This window comes from Stegastes partitus, unplaced genomic scaffold (genome assembly GCF_000690725.1).
Source record: "Stegastes partitus isolate 25-593 unplaced genomic scaffold, Stegastes_partitus-1.0.2 Scaffold658, whole genome shotgun sequence".
NCBI lineage: Eukaryota > Metazoa > Chordata > Actinopteri > Pomacentridae > Stegastes > Stegastes partitus.
In genome coordinates this window covers 202,156-222,182 of record NW_007578389.1, presented here as the reverse complement: position 1 = coordinate 222,182, position 20,027 = coordinate 202,156, and the positions used below count along the sequence as shown (strand labels likewise).

The 20,027-nt window shown below is 41.3% G+C and overlaps 1 protein-coding gene across 1 annotated transcript; it reads right to left on the bottom strand.

The window, feature by feature from the left end:
* Positions 1 to 239: 239 nt before the first annotated feature.
* Positions 240 to 19,350, bottom strand: LOC103363412 (sodium-coupled neutral amino acid transporter 3-like). The gene is made up of 16 exons (XM_008290167.1): positions 19,176 to 19,350; positions 12,490 to 12,635; positions 12,308 to 12,380; positions 10,904 to 11,019; positions 9,442 to 9,515; positions 9,207 to 9,299; positions 8,972 to 9,053; positions 7,580 to 7,662; positions 7,404 to 7,462; positions 6,723 to 6,839; positions 6,424 to 6,503; positions 5,586 to 5,686; positions 3,990 to 4,114; positions 2,515 to 2,659; positions 1,211 to 1,314; positions 240 to 1,070 (listed from the first exon to the last, which is right to left on the bottom strand). The coding sequence occupies exons 2-16, from the start codon at positions 12,549 to 12,551 to the stop codon at positions 966 to 968; spliced, it is 1,419 nt and encodes a 472-aa protein (XP_008288389.1). The 5' UTR covers positions 12,552 to 12,635; positions 19,176 to 19,350; the 3' UTR covers positions 240 to 965.
* Between the last annotated feature and the right edge of the window lie 677 nt (positions 19,351 to 20,027).

Below are 20,027 nucleotides of genomic sequence, written 5' to 3'. Positions count from 1 at the left end.
GTCGTTCCCACGCATTAATATCTCGTGGCCACGATTTACTGATGCGTGGGAACGAGTTATTTTTATTTCTCATCGATGTCACCAGACGGGCTCCGTAGTAATGTGATGTGAAGTTGAGTTTAAAGTTTATTGTTCATTGTCCGTGAAAAAAAATCAGGATTTTAGTGCACGCTGACGTCTATATGATGAGTTTCTAGTTGTTGTTAGTCATGACGTCACACACGTTAAGAAACACAAACTTCATGTTTTGTGAATTTTTATTATACAATGAACACATGCTGTCCAGAATAAATTCACAAATGAATTAATACCAAATTAACTGGTTCACAGTTGTGTAAACTAAGTGTTGGCTGATAAAAGCCAGTATTTCTTCCAGTATTTCGTTCCACGACGCAGCGCAGAACGCAACACAAAACGCATCAAACGATGTCAGTTATGTGAAAGCCGTTGTTCGGTTGCCTCATACGATATGGCTCTCTGATCAGAACCAGTCATTGTGCTACAATGTCAACAACATGATGAGATTCATTTTTATAAGCACATAACAAATACATTTTCTCCATTAAACTTTGCTTATAATTAATGTTTTTTTTTTGTTTTTGTTCTTTGCATTCAGGCATTTGCCCAATTTGCTCTTAATATTGCTATTATAATACACCACATATAGCCTCTGTTGAGGTAAATAGCTTGTAGTAGTTGAGGGGCTTCCATGGTCAACATGTTCTTGAGATGTTCTTGCAGAACAGAGGAACACTACCTGTGGTACATGTTGACCTGGGTGGGTGTCAGGACTAAACGGGCCTCTTCATCGCTCCAGAGCAATGCATGTCCTTATGATTATTGAGAAAAAAGTCCCACCGAGCCGGAGCCTCTCAGCAGTAGGTGGAATCTTGCTTTCCATGCAGGAGATTGGATTAGAAGCACAACAGTGGGCTGTTGTCACCGTGCGACGAGGGCGGCGCTCTTTAATGGCCACCGAGACTCCGCTTCTCTCCACTCATCCAGTCCAGCGCGATGAATGTCAGGCTCATGGTCATGAATATGAAACCCAGTGCGGTGAAACATGCAGCCTAAAAACAGCGACACGTCAGTAAAGCAACACTACGCTTTACACTTCTGGCTGTTGTATTCATGGTCTTAATACTTTCTTTAACTCTGTAGCTGACTTTTAAATGCTTTCCCTTTCGGTTGGGCAGGAACAAGAACCTACTTGGATCTTTGGCCTGGAGTTCATGGGTTCCTGGTTGGTCGGGATGATGCGAATGTAGAACAGTCCAGGAAGGATGAAGATCAAGGTGGGAGCAGTGGTCGCCCCTGGACACAGAGAAGAGGCACAGCAGCTGACAACATCTTTCCTTAAACAAAACTGTTGAAACAAATGAGCTGAAACAAATGAAAGATCTTTACACTGCTGAAGCTCCAGCTCGTACTTACATTGTCTGAGCGTTTCTTACAGATATGTGTGCAGTCAAAGAAAATGTTGCTCTTCATTCTCAAGTACTGCAATATTCATATTGTCAAGGCTTTTGGTCTTATTTTCCATTGGCTTCCTGTTTTATTTTGAAAATGTCTTTGCTTGTGTGTCACTTGTGTTTTCACTTTGTCTGTTTCCCTTTTCTTCCTCATTGTACCTGTCTCGTGAGTCTCCAATCAGTTTTTAGTGTATAAACAGTCTTGACTTTCCCTCTGTCTTGTCTGTTGAGCATAGTTATGGTAAAATCTGAGTTTCACAAGAGGACCTGCGTTGTGCTGGGACAAAGATATTTGTGAAATGTTGTCTTGACATTTCAAACCCTTTCCGAGACTTTTATTTATTTATTTTTTAAACTGCCCATCAACCCACTTTTTTTTTTTTTTTTTAAGCTAAACAACAATATCTCAGGAATTGTTTAAGATGAAAGCCTGAAATTTTCACAGTTTCTCATCATGTCATTAATTTATTATCTGCAATATTGGACAAGCAGATTAAACAAGCTGTAATTATTGGTTAAGTCTGTGACCACACATCACAGCAAACACAAAAAAACTGATAATGCAAGAAGTCAGCTAGTGATATTTTCTGAACCACGTGCACAATAATACAAACATTTGTGAATTTATTGTGGTACAATTTGTCAGACCTGCTCAACCAGTTATGAAAGTTTTTATGAAATTACTTCTTTTTCCCCCCAACATGCAGCTGCTCAACTCACTGAGACTATTTGATCTATTTGTGCAACACTGCAGGTTCTGACTCTACGGCACAATAAAAATGTAATAAAATGTTTTAATCTTGAACAGTTCCTGAGATGTTCTTGTTCAAACATAGCAGCAAATTTCAATGTATAAAAAAAAAAAATCTGCTGAAAGTGCGTCAGCGGGCAGCTTCTAAAAGTTTTAAAGTGTTTTATAAATGAAGCAAATACTTAACAGATGCCATTTTAAATATCCATAGTCCATGGTCGAGCAAAAGGCCCCTGATGTTTGAGCTGGAATGAGTCGTCACTTGTACAGCTTGCAACTATAATATCCTACCAGTAATGCCGAAGATGTCTCGGATGTTGGGGACGAGGATGACCAGCAGGTTGACAGCAAACAGCAGACAAACAGCGATGGCGATGTGTCGGAGCCAGTGGAAGGGCTTTCCTGGAAACAGCAGCTGCAAGAGGGCACGACGGATCTGACAGGAGCACAGACAGAAGGACACGTGGTGCTGCTCAGGTCCCACAACAAGTCAGCGTTTAATAAAAAAAAAACACCAAAATGCAGAAGAACTACAGTCGTCCTCAGATGTATTCATCCATGAAAGAAAAGGCAAAATTCACAACAGTCACTCAAATAACTAGAAACTGAAAAAAGTACTAATAAATAAAAATTTGCGAAATTATAATTTCCTGAAATAAGACATTGCTTTTGAGTTGTGGTTGAAAAGAATAATTTAAAAAAATAAAAACACAAAAAACCTGTCTTGGACAAATTAGAGCACTTTGCTGATGAGCAGTGAAATTAAAATACCTGTCAACAGGGAACCGCAATTCAAAAGCAATGTCATGATTTTCATTAAATTTTTATTTATTATTACTTTTGTCAACTTCAACTTATTTTAACTGTTTTTTTTCCTTCTTTAATGGGAGGGTGTGAATACATCTGAGGACGACTGTATGTATCAGGAACAGGAGAACTGTTTGATATGTAAACACAGCTCATGTGTTCATGCATTTTATCAGTAATGTTGACAATAAAAACTAAAGTTATTTCAGTTATTGAATACATTAGAGTTCTACAAAGCTCAGTGTCCAAGTCTGTGTCCGAAATCTCCCACCACACCCTACACAGTGCATCCTGTAGGATCGTAGCTACTGGACCTGCTTGAGTTCCTTGAAGACGTTCCACCTCTCATCCAAGAGGCTTCATCAGTTCTGAGAGGTGAAACGTCTTCAAGGATAACCAGGATAACCGTGACCTGGATGACTGAGAATCTTCACAGACGTCATACAGGGTGTTTGTATGTGGTGCACTCGAAATATCCCACAATGCACCTTGAAAAGTAGCGTACAACCGATGGTCCCTAACCAGCAACATGGACCATCATGCAACGGAAACTGGACGAACGAGAGCACTTGTCGTTAAAATGTTGGTAATTTTTACCCGTTCCTTAGCTGTGCAATAAACTGTGAATTTGATGTGTTTGTACTTCACTGCTACGGCACAAACGACGGCTAGCGAGCGACGTAATAATAGCTTTAGTAGTGTCGAGGTGCTCCCTACATAGTTCACTACATAGTGGTCCTGAGACAGTGAGGAGGAAGCGAGTGGATGACTTCGGAGACGGCCCAAGTTCATCTTCACCCAGAGTTCCAGGATCTCTGACTGGATGTTTCTCTCTGCAGTCCCTTCTGGGATTGTTGTCTTTTGTTGTCGTTACCAAGAGGACTACAACACTTTTAAGGGTTGAAGGGCTTTTTTCTTCACAGTGTTTCATTTTTTGCATTCATGATTCATGTTCTTACAGGAAACAAGACCACGGGTACAGTCAGAGTGACGGCCACCAGGACAGCCAGCCGCACACAGAGGATCAGAGTGTCCAGGGGGTCCACCTTGTTGTAGGTGTGGAGGAGCTCGGCTTCAGTGTTTTCTGTTCACACACACACACAAAGCCACAGTGTTTCCATTACTTTAATAATATAATAATAATAATAATATCTTTATTTATAGAGCACTTTTCATACAAAGATGTAGCTCAAAGTGCTTTCCAATTTAAAAACATAAAACAAACAAAAACAAAACACGCACATATAAACCCACGTACTTGCCCCCACGCACACACAATCACCCACAGAACCACATACACTATAATAATGACAATATATACTATAAAAAAGAGCATGGCAGGGCACTGAGGAACCATGTGAGGAAAAGCAACCTATGGGGAGCTCATCCACACTGAGAGGGATCACAGTCCAAAGCCACGGGGAGGGTCACCGCCACAGAGACCCCCGGCCCAGAAGGACTGGGGTGGTTGGACTCCACATAGTCCTCCGGGCCTGAGGGGTCTCCAGGATGACCCCCCCGCGGGCAGACCAGCCACACCTTCCAGTGTGGAGGCCCCCCATGAGGAAACACTGGAGCTAAAAATAGTGTAGAACTAAAAGCTAAAAGACATTAGAATAAAATGAGCTAAAAACTAAAAGACATTAGAATAAAATGAGCTAAAAACTAAACGACATTGGAATAAAAGAGTTAAAAGCCAGGCCTAAATTAAGAAAGTAAACGAATCAGTTAAAAGCTAAACTAAAAAGGTATGTCTTGAGCCTTCTTTTGAAAACATCAACAGTCTCTGCGGTCCTGATGTCCTCTGGCAGGCTATTCCATCGCTGGGGACCATAATGGCTGAATGCAGCGTCCCCGTGGGTTTTTGTTTTAGCTCTTGGAATAGTTAAAAGGCCGGTGCCAGAGGACCTTAGGATCCGCGAGGGTTGATTAGAAGGTGTTACGTTGACCGAGGCTACTTCCCCACTAAAATGTTTTTTCATTTTAAAACCCAAATCTTCTGCTAAAATGGTTCCCCAGACTTGACATGCAGCGGTTTTCTAGAAGACTACCAGTGGTTAATTCTACATGGACAATGACTACAGAAGGCTGCTAGCAGCTATTGTGCAGTTAATAGACTCTCTGTTGCTACTTTCCACCATTGCCGTTCTAGGTCCGCAGTACTTTCTACAACGAAACAACCAGCACCCACCTTCATGTTCACGCTGGCACTGACCCAGTGTACATAAACAGACCTGTGGGATGCGTTTTCAGGTGTGTTAGTATGCACCAAGGTTATTTCTGAAACGGCTAAAAGGCTAATCTAAGAAGTGTTTGTTTGCAGTAATTCCCCTGATACCTATCCTTACCCTAACCACTACTTTTCTAACCACAAACCCTTACATTAACCCTAAACCAATCCGTCCCCACTATGCCAATGTACAGAAAGATTTCGACAACATAAACAGCACAAGTAAACATACAAACACACACATGCAGATATAGAACATGGGACACCTCACTGTCATAAAACTTTGCTATGTTTTGCAGCTGACTTAAAGAATTGTTGCTCTCACCGTAGAAGGTCAGATACCCAAATATGGCAGTGAAGAAGTACATGGTGAACATGCCCAAGATGGAAACATTGCCAATATTCTGCATTCTTCTCTTGGTTGGGCTTTAGGAGAACAACATAACAGATGTTTTAAGCACAGAAAAAGATACACACCAATTTTGCCATAATGCTAAAACTGTTTTACGTCTGATAAGTCAGACATTTTCAGGTGTACTTATGTTGTATGACGTCCAAATGAGTTGGCTTAGACAATCTGAAGAACATGTTCATTTGAGGGCTTCAGTGCCAAAGCAGGTCAAACTACAACAAATCCAAAGTTGAGTTTTATGTTTTTTTCACAAGTGTTCACGGTCTACTAGTTCGTGGCAAAGTGGTCCAACCAACAGCCCACTAGTAATGTCACAATGCCACTTTGAAGCTTGGCCCATAATGGGTTCAGCGGGTAGTTGCTGTTTAGCAAGACAAACTTCGAAGCAGCTTTTTTCTGAGAAGTAGAAAATGCCAAGTCATCACAAAGCAGCTGTTTCTATCTCTGGACAGTGTTGAAACATCTTTAGATGCATGTAATAACTCCTCCAACAACCAGGATTATTTTTAGCAACACAAAATTTCGACCCCATTTTGCTCTAAAACTAGTAAACGTGGTTCGGCCCACTTTGGCACTGAACCCCCTCATTTGTTTCCAACTTGTCTGATGGTTTGACTGCTTGTGTTTCTGCACCTGTCTGACGTCTTTTGCCTGACCAAGACCAGAAAAATTTAATGTTTGTTGCATATGTACTGTGGAAGTGCACAGTGCATGTGACGAGTGTAGCAATCGGACATTGTGTGCATCTTACTTGCTTAGTTCAGTATAAATGGGAAGCACTTCAGGATGACATACAAAAGCAAACGCCAGGATGGGGATGGTGTATGCCGTCTGCAAATCAAGCAACAGAAGAACATCACTTGGTGGTTTTCCAGACACAGCATTGACCGTCAACATGTCCAGCTGCTGTGCTGCACAACATGGTGCACCCACAAACATGTCCTGACCATGCATGTCTACAGATCACACCTCAGTCACAAAGGAACCATAAATGAAAAGTTCAAATACAGTTTTTAAGGTTGTTTGAAATGCAAGAAATTCATCTCTGACCTCTTGGTTGATGGTGAAAAATTTGGCGGTGCACGTGTCCTCTGGGATTTCTGCGTTCATTGAGAAGTTGCCAAACACTTCGAGAGGGCAAGCGATGTTGAACCTCTTGTAGATAACCTGATGTGAAAGAGGAAGACAGTCCGATGATGTGGAGTCTACCCTTATGTACCTTTTGGTAGTTTTTGGTACATTCCCAAAAGAAACAAGCTGCACACTAGAGTTTGTACATGAGAGTGTAAATCAATGATGCCAACAGAGGCCAACATTGGAAGGAATAAACCTGGAGACACGAACAGGATCAAACTAAAAGGAGGTACAAACAAAAACCTATTCCATCAGAACAACTGGGACCATTCTTTTATCAAGTAAGAATATTGCAAATGAAGGCTTTTTCAAATTGATCTTATTTAACATATTGAACACTCTAAAGGTGGATCGTTGGACTTGCACATCCCTCAGATAGCATTACCATCATTTAGAGATGTAGCAGTCAGATTTTTTCTCTGTTGTTTTAGCTCGACTGTCGTCTCCACAAACACCTGGAAACATCTCTTTAGCCGGTAAATTCTCCACTATGGATGCCAGTTAGTCTGTAGCTGTGTCTGCTCTGACATTGTAGACAGTCATTAAACACTTAAGCACTCCTGTATTGTCATAAAGTTATGCGTTGTACAAACTCACCGCAGAAAGGAAGAACACCATGCAGGAGAGAGAGAAGCCACTTGTATAACCAAGATACCCTGCAGGATGCAAGAAAGCTACCCTTAGACAAATCATCTAAATACATATAGACCCCAAACTAAGTGGGGCTGACTTCCTAATTAAAGGTATTATGTGGTTGAGGGGGAGGGACGTACCCAGGTGCTTCATCATGGCCAGCGGGAGGATGATGCCAGCAGTGACAATGATAATGAGGTAGTTTCCGTTCATAAACCAGTCTCTAGATGTGGAACACGAAACGTCACAGACACATAAAATAAGTGCATAAACTGGATAAAGTTGTGTTATTCAGTTCTATTCTGAAATGACAGTTTCTGGTCTGTTCAGGGCGCAGAAGTTTAAATACAGTTTTCTTTTTACCAAACCATAGACAGTCTATTTATTATGTTGTTGTTACTACTGTTGCTGTGGTTTGCCGTCTCCTGCAGGATCACCACCTAAACTTCAGTGATGTATGAGACGGATGCTGCAATTTGTAGTCCGATAGTGTCCTTCTGCACTAGTTAGGATAACAGCATGTTGCTACAATAAGCTTGTCAGTGTTTAAACACCCTGCAGCAGTCTTTCTATTCCTGCAGATCATTTTTGCAGTGAGTGCAGGAAGGAAAAAAATCCGGCTTTACTGGGACAACTACAGGGACATTTCTGGCACAGCAGTTAGTAAATAGGGTCCATTTTGGCACAATGGCATTTTGGTAAATATGCTTCTTTGCATTCCCTGGACTCATATAAGAAGAATGCTATTATTTTGTCCACCATAAGGGCAGGACTGTAGAGATTCTGCATATAATCACTGTCCACAAAGAAGTAGTCCAGATGGTAAATACTTAACTCACGACACTTGCATATTTGAGGATTTATGACAAAGAGGTTTCAGCATCACCACTGATAACTAACTTGGTTTTCATGACTTCGGATTTGACTTGAGACAGATTACTTAAAAGGACTTGTTTTTTTTAATTACATGTGCCCGTTAGGAGGTATCAAGAAAGAACGCTCTGATTTTGAAACATGAATGAAGGACTTCTGGTGCAATATGTGCAGACCTGACAGACTAAGAGGACAGGGATGGAGCTGTAAAGTAATTAAAGTTGGATACAAAGAATATGTTGATGATGAGCGTAGTCAAAAGGGAACAACTTAATGCAAATTCACCCCGCATCCTTACTCTGAGTCTACTTTCCCACCACTGAGGAGATCAATAAGATGACATAGGATACGGTAAATGTTCAATAACCTCACACCAGGGAAATTTGAAGCGTTACAGTAATGCTGAGATAGTGTTTCCTGGTTGGGAGTGCTGGGTCAGACCCTTGACACCATAAATACTCCCCAATACTCCCATTCAAGACTGTTTCCTTGTGTTCATTCAACCTGTTCTTTATCTCCCTACTGTGGGCTCCACTTTGAGCAGGTGGAACAGTTGGGTTTATGCAAACTACATTGAGATGGCTTGTGTTGTGATGTGGCACTTTGTAAATCAGTCAAATTCATTTGAGTTGAATTTCAACGATGTCGGCAGTACTCACTCAGAGCTGGATGTCTGGCTAAGAAAGGCTTGGATGACCAGGGGTAGCTCGTATTTTACTATGAACAGGTAGCTGGACATGGCTGCAGGGGAGGAAAACACATTTGTTCATGTGCAGTACACGGCGACATGAATTGACATGTTCAACAGTGGTGTTGGGATATTTGGTTCCCATTCAGTATCGCGACCACAAACCTAAATGACGTGATGTTTGCCAACATACACCAGTGCCTTACCTCCAATGTTATGTAGTGTTATGACGACGGCTGCCAGAATCTTCCCTGCATGACCAAAAGCTCTGAAGCCAAGTTGTTCATAAGCGCGGATACCTGACGAGACCAATAACAAACAACTACGTTAACAAGCTGCTGTTGGACATTAGGACGGTGTCTGGATGTCTGACGTGACAGTTTTATTTGCATGCAAGTAAAGAGACAAAGAGACCGGACTCTATAGTTTATGAGGCCTTACCCACGACTCCGGCACTGCGTAGCAGCAGGTGGACTGAATAACAAGACAGACAGGCGATACATGTCAGCAAGATCCTGTAAAACACAGGCACAAAATCATTCGTTAGTCATTTCTTACGTGTTTATCATCTCTTTGTGTTTTGTGCCCTACAGATAATTCAGAATGGCTGCTTCTCCTTTACACAGAAAGTAATTAGTGCAGCGTTTGTTTTTAGCAACTCACAGGCCTTGCTTTTTCCATACGACACTGGAGCGGCCACTTCTATGCATAGTCTGTCATTTCTGGTTCTAGGGTTTCTCAATATGGTGTATATTAAATAGGGTCAATAGGGTGTATAGATAATGGATGGATGGGTTCCTGATGTTCAGCAATAAACATTATACCCAAATTAATACTGTCAACAACGTACAGGGACAGAATGACATCACTGCGTTGTTGGTTCAGCAACGTTCAGTATGAGCTCTGCCAATGAGAAACGATCACCTTCAGTTCTAATCTTTTCTTAGAGCTTTTGAAAACTGTGTAGAAGGAAAAACCAGTAACTGGAGTGACTGCTTGCACCTCTCAGGGGAGTACACCAGGGGTCAGCCTATCTGAGAGGCAGCATGTCAGCAACAGGGAGACAAATCCTCCTTTAAATATAGATCGATGCATATATAGTAATATTATGTGGTAATACACCAGCACAAATAACACAAGTATAAATATACAAATATATATATCTACAGTGCTTAACAAATTTACTAGACCACCTGTCTCATTGGTTAACACTGTATTTATATATTTATAGACGGCCCAGCAGCATGAAGTGCTTTAATTCTCACTCAGCTCTCCATGTTTTATCATTTTGAACAGGAATGAGGAATTTCAAACTGAATTAATCTTTTCATACCCAAATCTGAGCCACTGGGCTTCTCTGAGAAATGAATCAAGCATCACATTCAACCACTAAAACTCATTTTTCTGTTCAGGAATGCAAGTAAATAACTAGAATTTGACATCTTAGTGAAGAAATAATAATAATGTGCTTCACAATTTTTTCAGATAATAATAAAAATTAGATTTTAGCATTAAAAAAATCCATGTATCCATCCATCATCTAAACACCACTTCATACTTAATGCTTAATATGATGTAGGTAATTACCAAAGCTGTTAATTTAGGGCAGCTGTAGCATAAACCTGACACTGGGTGGTGGTCTGATACGTTTGTTAAGTTCTGTATATACATATTTAGTATATTTTGTCCAGTTATAGTACATTCATTTGCTACATTTGGTGCATGCAGCAGCCGACTGTTGAGCAATATTTAACTTGTCTCCTCCTCTGTGTCTGTTTACCGTCTGTCATTTTCAGGGAACCACTGAGGACGAGAACACGTGTGTTTGTTTGTGTGTGTACATCACATTCAGGTGTACTCTGTACCAAGAGGGGTGTGTGTGTGTTTGGTTTTTTGTACTCACAGGAAGAGAACGATGCCAGTGTTTGACATGGCATAGGACAGGCCCAGGATGCCACTGCCCATGATTGCATTGCTCAGGTTGAAAACCGACATCCCAAAAGAGGTTTTACCCTCAAACTGGAAAAGATACGATTGGAATATTATATTTTTCATTAAATAGCATCCAGGACATGGTGATATTTTTTATTATCCTGCTGAGAAATCATGTGATTATATCTCTGAGAATATTTATTTCTTGAAAATCCTCAGAGTACGACCTTTGAAGCTGCGATTACAGCCTTGTATGTATGGCACTAAATGATAGTTTCATGCATACAAAGCTGGGACAAACAGGGAAAATTCAAACCATGTAACAAACACCTTATAAATGCTGAGTGGTCCTGTCCATAACATTTCCGGTTTAGTTATCGCCGCCCTGTGTGTTTGTGTGGTTCATGGATCACTACACTATCTTCGCAGAGGTTTCCTCACTTGGTTCACATCCTGAGTCACACACCTGAACTCTGGTGCTAGATTTATCAAAAAGCTGGCCTCCGACACATGATAGCTGGGTATGTTCTTTTGTAATACTCATTCTATCTGGATGATGCGTGTGTTCTGTCCTTTCATAGCGCGAGATGACGATAAAATTGGCTTGAGATTTGTAGGGCACTGCTATAAGAGATGCTGCTTTTGGTTAGAGCCAAGGTAAGCATTTATTGCACATATTAAAACTAAATAAACAAAAATAAAACAGAATGGCAGCTGATCTGTGGTTGCTGCTAGACTTCAACCATATAATAGACAAAAGAGAAATTAGACTTGATGTTGGAGCCGGTTTAGCTCTTTGTTTACAAGCCTGCACGTCCAACAGAAAAAGAAAATGCAGAAAAAATGGTGGCTCAATATATTGTAGATATTTGACCTCCTTTTTATTTTATTTTATTTATTTTACGTTACTCTACACGTCAACTCTGGAAAGATATTTCACCATCTTGAATGTAGCTTCCAACAACTTGCTGACTTCTTGCTTCTTTTTATACAGTTTTTGCACCAGGCTGTATTTGTTTTATTGCCCAGTTATGATTTATATTGATCCCAATCGCTCTCATTTGTTCACATCCTTTTTTTTCCTCTCTGCTCCGTGTCAGCACTGCCTGCAGTTCAGCCCAACAGTCCGTTACATTTTTGTTAGTCACAGCCGGGACGTGACTTTTTAAATGAATCATATTGAATAAAGCAGCTTTAGATTTGGTTAACTGTCCGTTAACAGAACTGCACACATTCAGTTCATGCCTGGCGCTCACAAATGTTTTAAAACATCACCGGCCTTTTGAACCCACCAGGTTAATTTATTTAAATATACATTTAAATTCATGCAGTGTCTATGGTAACAGACCAACAGGCCTCAGCTTCTCTCACTCACATCTGTGAACTGGGGTCTTTTTGAAGCATCATCTTTGTGCTGCAGGAACTTTTCTTCTTCCTCTGATGGGGCTCTGCAATATCACAAACATTAAAAATAATAACATGAAAAAGCTCCACGATTTAAAAACATGAGCATATTTGAATTATCATGAATTTACATTTTGTCAACAGACAACTTACCCTCCCTCCACGGGCACAGTAGCGTCATGGTGATTACCGTTCGATAGCTTCTGCAGTTCCATACGTGTGACAGGTTCAGGAGCCCGACGTCCTTCTTCAGGTCGATGGAAAGTGTCAAATGATTAATAAGGTGTCGCAAAGTAAATCTGAAAAAGAAAAAACAATGCAATGTCGGTTGGTTAGTTGTTTAGCAGCCAAAGGCACCAGTGTTTTGTTGTTAAGACCAAAAGCGAAGCTAAAAGACTTTAAATTTGAACTTAAATTCATAATGATGACGCACGAAAAAAGACTATTAGCTGTGTAGGCATTTATCTGCTAACATGTTCTCAAAAGACTCAGTTTATATCTTGTCCTGTTGCCCTTTTAAAGAAAAAAATACATCATCTACAGTTTTCTCTATCCTCATCTCGCCTGACGATGCCTGATATTAACTGATGAAGATACTTTTGATTAACAGCAGAGCTACAACAGACAATGACACCTTTACTACTTATTACTGTAATGAATTTCACGATACATCTTGATCTCCCACATTCAGAGCAGAATCCACTCTCTGTGTCTTTAATGTCTGATTTATCAAACAGCATTCAGTGTCAGGGGGAGACAAGGTGAGTTCATCATCGACACTGAAGCCTTCGTCACCAGTATGTGTGTTTCTAAGTGCACCCATGAAGACTGTATGATGTAGAAATGGACATCTAATTGTATTTCCTCTAAAACCTTTGTTTTTTCACACCATTTTTTAAAAGAAAAGTTTCAGTTTTCAGTGTCGGACCTGTAGACATGTAACTGATGCTGGTGTATGAACCAACTTTATGGACAGAATCCATTGTAAGTTACGACGATGCCAGATGCCAATACAATGCAGAGCGCCCTTAATGCTACCACAACACAGGTGGATAATGTTGTTGCAGCCTCACTGCGTACAATATTTGACACTGGTGCCCTTCTGAAAAAGACCGCAATGAATCAGAGACAAGACAAGCTTGTGGGTCTCATTTACACATGTGCACTTCAAAGTAAACGTCACTGCTCAAAGGTCCTCCAGTGTGCTTTCCACCGGGCGTTATCGCTTCCTCTCACAGTCTGACAACATGCTGGTTGTCTCTTTGTGTTGGCTCGTGATGGACTGGTGACCAGCTGTGGGTGTACTCTGCCTTTCGCCCTAAGTCAGCTAAGATAGTCTCCAGCCTCTCTGCAACCCCCCACAAACAAAACACAGGAAATGGATGAATCGATGGAAAGGCAGTGAGTGTTCTACTAGTTTAGAAACACTTTGCTGCCTCGTCTTCCTCCTGCCTCCCATCTGATTACATTCCTCAATCAGCTGTCCACCAACATCTGAGAAGTGCCGCTACCGATCACCTGCCTGCCCCCGTCACATGGGCACCATTGGCCTCCCAGCTCGACACACTAGCCCTCGCCTCTTCAGAGTCTGATTGCTCTGATGAGACTAAATAGCATAGCCAAGCCATGAGTCCCTGATTGTAGCTCTGTTTTCTTATTGATTGATTCCTGTTTTCTGGATCAGTGATTGTAGCCTTAAGGTGTGTCCGTTAGAGCAGAGTTGTCATTGAATAGTTTGATTCTGTTTGGGTTCATGAGGCCACAAGTGTGCTCAACTTGTAGAAGTTGTTCAGGCTTTTGCCCGCTAGCATGTTGCTAACCCTGTTTCCAAACACTTTGCTTTCAAATTCGTGTTTGCACCTGGGTTCCCTGAATAGCTGTGACAAAAAGAACCATCCCAGGTTTCTTCATAGCGCTGCAGCCTGGCTGACGGAGTGGCAGGTCTGATGATCCCTGTGTTCCTTTAGCTCTCAGTAGTTCTGACTTCAAGGGCGTCTTCACAAATAAAATTCCAACATTTAGAGAAACTAAACCGTCGTCACGCCCTTCTCACAACTGCTCATCAAGTGCCATAGCTTTGGAGGTATCTGTGAAACCTGGTAAACCTATAGATCTTTTTGTTGCAATGTCCGTGGTTGCTTTATCTAAACCAGCAAAATGTCTGTTGGACCCCATCCTACCTAGAATACTCCAGGATGTTTTACCCTTAATTAATTCCTCCATATTAGATCTGATCAACAGGGTCAATCAAACCTCTACTTAACAAAAGCTTACCCTTTGATCCAGGTGTTGTAGCCAACTATAGGCCTAAATCCAACCTCCCTTTATTTCTAAAGTCCTATTTGTAGAGTAGTCCAAGCACACAAAAGGTAGTTTTGAAGTTCCACAGGATTCTGTGCTGGGACTGATACAATTCACCTGGCACATGCTGCCCCTTTGGCAAGACTAGTAGGATGCTATGCAGACGACACACAACTATGTTCATCTATGAAACTTGATGAAAAAAATCAGTCGAACCACAAGCATGTCTTAACCCTTTATAGGGCGCTCATTGAAATACTTGGAAATTTAACATTTCAACCCTGGAGTGTTATTGGTAGATATAAGAGGACAGTTTTTGATTGGACCTTCATTGATTGACTGGATGAAGTCCCGTGATTCTGCCTCCTGCCATTTGTAAAGCCCATGTATGGTTCCTTGTCCCGTAAGGGTTAAAGACACAAACACCTCAGAGAGACACTGTCTAATGCCACGGATTCTCTGGACAGCAATGGACGGGGCTGTTTAAAAGCAGCGTCAAATAAATATGACCTGGCACAGGTGTAGTTAGAACCTACTGCTGTATTTTATGATCTCTGTCAGATGAACAGAACAGACTCAACAATAACTTACAGTATATATTTACTTATAATTCAAGTCACAACGTGTGGCAAATGTATGGATATCATATATTACGTTTTAGTTTAATACACAGTTCAATTGCTGTGGTGTTCATGGTTTATTGGTGCAGCTTTTCATTTGTCTATTTCTTTATCCTTCTTTAACAGACCACTGGTCAAACAAAACAAGCAACATGAAACCAGGACGTAGGCTCATCTTGGAAAGTTGAGATTCAATTTATAATTCAATTAAGTTTGATTTATATAGCACAATTCACAACATATGTCATCCTACAGCACACTGTACGATGAAGACCTCACGAATTTTGAACAGAGAACCCAACAATCCAAAGTTGCCTTTGGACTCCCTCTAGGTGCTTATGTACACAGCAGTTTGAGCATTATTGTAATTTCTGATGAATGCTGTAGCAAAATCCATTTTGTTGTCATTTTTGTGTTGTCCTGATGAACATATGTTAGATATTGACCAGTTGAATCCAGTTTCCTGCAAGTACTTGAACTCAGACTTAGAACCAGATAGATGAGAGCGCTGAGGGTGTCCCAAAACAAGCAAAGAGCTGAAAGAGTCTGAGTGACACTTAACCCTTACATTTGACAGTATGGTTTGGGTCTACAGCTCTATTTAGAATGTCTAAATAGCCCATGTCACACTAATAAATAAACAAATACACAGCAAACATGGTCTGTACAGTTTCACAGTTTCAAGATCCCCTAAAGCCACCATTTTCCTTGGTTTGTTCCACACCAGTAGATCTAAGATCCAAGATCTCAATGGATATACGGGTCAAGTTTGACCCCAAACAGTCTCACTGTACAAACATTTGAGGCACCTGTACAAAAGTATAACATTTTAAAATATTTTCATTTTCGTGTCATTTGGATCACTTGTGGAAAACTCTTCAAATTTCAGGCCGAAAGAAGTTTAGCGTGTTTTTACTGCTGTCAAAATGTCAAACGGGTCAAATTTCACCTGAAACGTTACGTAAGGTATAAGGCCACTTCATGCTTTCTGCATCCGAGAGACGGCAAATGTACACATGACGTCACCACCGAAGTCCACAGCGGCTTTTAGCAGACGCCTCGTCCACGTGCGGTCCAAATTTGTGACCGTGCAAACTGACTGCGAGCTCACATGTGCCAGGGAAACAAATGTTGTAACTGAGGGAGTTGCGGTTTCACATAAAGGCTGATTTGTTCCCAAACACAGCAGCAACTTGCAAATTCTCCAGAAGTCCGGTACTGTCTCCTCCCTAAGCAGTTTGTATATTCTTCCTTGCAAAATAAAAATGAAACAATGAAATGACTGGGCTGAAACTCCAGCCGGAAATGTGATATATTAGAATAAAATTTTGTATTGGTGGGCCGAAATATTCCCTCAACCCCAGTGAAAGGCAACGTGGCTCTGATAAGAGGCTGGAAAGAAGCCAAGTCTAGACAGCTTCAGTTGTGGCTATCTGTTCCCTGTAGGCCTCAGTCATGACAGACGGAGTGATAACAGCTGAAAATGACCTCTCTGCTCAAACATGACTGAGCTGGTTCCTCAGACGTTGACATTTTGTACAGTAGTAGTCACGTGGATTCTATTTGTAAATAATTTCCTACACAGAGGTACGATCTCATGTTGTTTTGAATCATTTATTGGCATTGTTAAAGCTATTCATGTTAGGATTGTTGTAATTAGTGCTCATATAGCTTTGCAAAGTAACTTCCGTACTCTAGAAATTAGTTCATCGATGTGATAGAAATCATCATGTATGCATTTATAAATTTAATAGTTAATAGTTTCAGACCTGATTTGAATTAGTTTTCAGTAAATGTGGATAAATGATGCAGTACACGAATGGTTTTCACCCACATGATCAAATTATAATTTCAATGTCCACCTGCTCGTCCTGTTTGGTGAATATGTTTCACTCCATAGCCATAATCTTGTATTTTAAATGTCCACTGTGAATACTAGGAAAGGTATCAGCAACGGAAGAGCAATAAAAGTCAAACAGTTTCCTCTGGCCGCTGCACCTGACACTATCGGACTTCCTGTGATGCCGATGCACCCACCTATCCTACGCACCAATTAGATTCAAGAGTTTCTTGCCAACGCTTTTTGGCCAAAGAGGTATTTACATGTGTAAACAGAGACGTCTGACCGTGTTGTCGCGTCCTTTCAGTGGGTTGCTGATCAAATATCCAAGGTACCAATTTTCTCACAAAATCCAGGACAAGCCATATATTGAAATGATTAAAACTTGTAAACGTCTGGTCCAACCGGCCTGGAAACCATTTAGTGTAAAACGCATGAACATTATGTTTGAGTTGCTGTCAGATTTATATTCCAAACTTGTTGAGATGACGTACAAACTGGAATAACTTCACTAAACTGAGCAGAGCATGACGGATAAAGAAAAAAAACCTGTGGAAGAAGTATTTGTAGTTTAGGGAGTACTCTCGCTGTCAGTCTTGTGTTTGGATGTTACCTACAGAGCCGTCAGGATGTGGTTAGCTTAGCTTAGCACGAAGATTGCAAGTAAAGTGAAACCGTCTGGTTAAAGTTTAATAACCTAACCCTCTAAAACCCACCGATTGACATATTATATCTTGTTTGTTTAATCTGTAGACAAACCAAACACAAACCCGACGGCCTGCTAGCGCGTCGTGTGGCGGCTCTGCCACCGTTCAGTGTTTGTTTGTGTTTGTTCTTGCTTTTCTCGACAAGTGTTCGTCTGATCTGCTTCACACTTGGTGGCTGTATTTCTGGGAACCCAAGAAGAAATGTTCCTAAGATATAACCTTAAAGTTGTTTCCTGTGATGACCCCACTGGGCCTTCATCATCATCATCATCATCATCGTCTGGGGAGTCGACACAGTTCACAGCTGTAGCTCGTTCTAAACCCATCATGTATTTTATCACCACTGTTTGTGTAAAATCAACTCCTAAAAGTTGAGATTTTATTATTGATTATTAAGCAGTTAGCATGAACGTTGCTTCCTTCTCGTTGACTCAAAGCTGGGTTCTGTTCTGCCCGAGCAGCAGTGTGTGTTTTCGGTGACGTCCTCCTCGGTATCAGGGGCCACCGACAGCATGTTGACTGTCTGCAGTTCAACAACTAGACTGTGTGTTTGTCACTTCCACTTGAGTCAACAAGTGGAAACGTGACACAAACTGAACGCGTGCCCTGATGCTAAGATATCTTGGACTGTCCCACTATTTCCTTTTTTTTTATTTATTGTGGGGGTTATTTAAAAATAAGCAAACTAATAACAGTTGAGTTTCTGTTTGTCTCTTTAATAGCTGGTTCAGTTAGCGTCAGTTCTGGCTCACGTTTGACATTTACACACATGTGCTCCTCTCACTGAGTGCATCTGTAGATCTCTATGGAGCTGTTTATGACAATCAGCAAGTCTGTTTTCTTTTTTATATTTATGTGTAGTAGGTGGTAAATACTTACATCGTGCCCTGTGATGTTTTTCCCCCCCACACACTTTTTTCATATTCCAGATATATCATAAATATCTTTACAACCTGGACTCACTGCTTATTTTAAAATCCTTAAAATAAAAAAAGGCAGGAATTTAAATGTCACTGTCACACAAAAACTCCACTTCAGTCACAATAACAACAACAATTAGTAGCAAACAGTTAATAAATCAACAAAACTGAGATGACACTGTAATCTCAAGAAGCTTAAGTTCATTTCTAGTAACTTAAGTTACTTTAAATATGTTCACGGACCACAAAAAACTGTCAAGGACCGTTAGAACAAATTGCATCTGGAACACAGCTGCACAGAGCTGCTTTAGTGGCTCTGAGACCCTTCTCAGACCCTCAGAGCCCCTTCCTCCCATGCTCCTTCACTCTTCCTGAGCACACCTTCTCCTGCAGTCAAACCACGTGGCAGCAGAGTAGCTTCAACTCAGCCACAAGTAAAGGAAAGACTTACCTCCAGACGCCGGCCCGGCTGACTGAGGCGGAGGGGATATGCCTGTGTGGTGAACTCCTGGGATCAGAGGTGCAGTTTGGGTTTGGAAGATGGCAATTCTGGCCCGTTTTTTTTTTTTTTTCTTTTTTTTTTCGCAGCCCGGCAGAGAAGCACACAGTGTCTCAGGGAGAGGTTGGGGAGAGGGGAGCAAATGTGGACACAGGCGGTGAGGAGGGAGGGCTGCTGAAAATCAGGGTTTCAGGTTTCCTCTGATGTCACATGCAGAGGCACTCCCCTTCCCCTCCAAAAAAAAAAATAAAAATAAATAATAAATAACTGTCACAAGGCTCTGTGGTGATTTCACACTCAGACTCTGTTGAACTGCCTCCACGTCTGAACTGTCTTAACACTGGTGGAAACATGGTGGAGCGATCGGGTTGCGTAAGAGCCCCCCGGCCGCTGGAAGGGCTCGAGCAAACTGGAAAAAGCTAGCTCTATTAGATCAATGCAGAAATGTTCCACAGAAAGGTAAACACATAATGCTGTAGGGGAGTCTTAGGTGACCTGAGTTCTGCAGCTGATTGGAGCTGTTTGGGAACAGCAGATGGTCCAGGATGCACGCGTTCCCACAGCTATTCTGGTGTGTTGTTTCCACATGAGAGCGAGCTTCCAGCTGAATTCATGTGCGGAGGTTTGAGGCTCTAACCGTGATGCTGGTGTTTCCACACGGGGAGTCTTTTACTGAAAAACCCTGGAGGAACACTTATTTAAAAAGGCAGAAATGGTCGTGGCTTTAAAACCATTTCTCAACCAGGTCTCTACACTTACGGGATGTTTAACAACCACGAGGACTTTTAGAAGTGTAGAGATTCA

Coding starts and splice junctions, on each gene's coding strand:
- LOC103363412 (XM_008290167.1), bottom strand. CDS start 12,551: ATGGAACTGCAGAAGCTATCGAACGGTAATCACCATGACGCTACTGTG. Junction 6,840..7,403: donor TGGTGTTCTTCCTTTCTGCG/GTGAGTTTGTAC, acceptor CTTTCACATCAG/GTTATCTACAAGAGGTTCAA. Junction 1,071..1,210: donor ACTCCAGGCCAAAGATCCAA/GTAGGTTCTTGT, acceptor CGCTGTTTTTAG/GCTGCATGTTTCACCGCACT.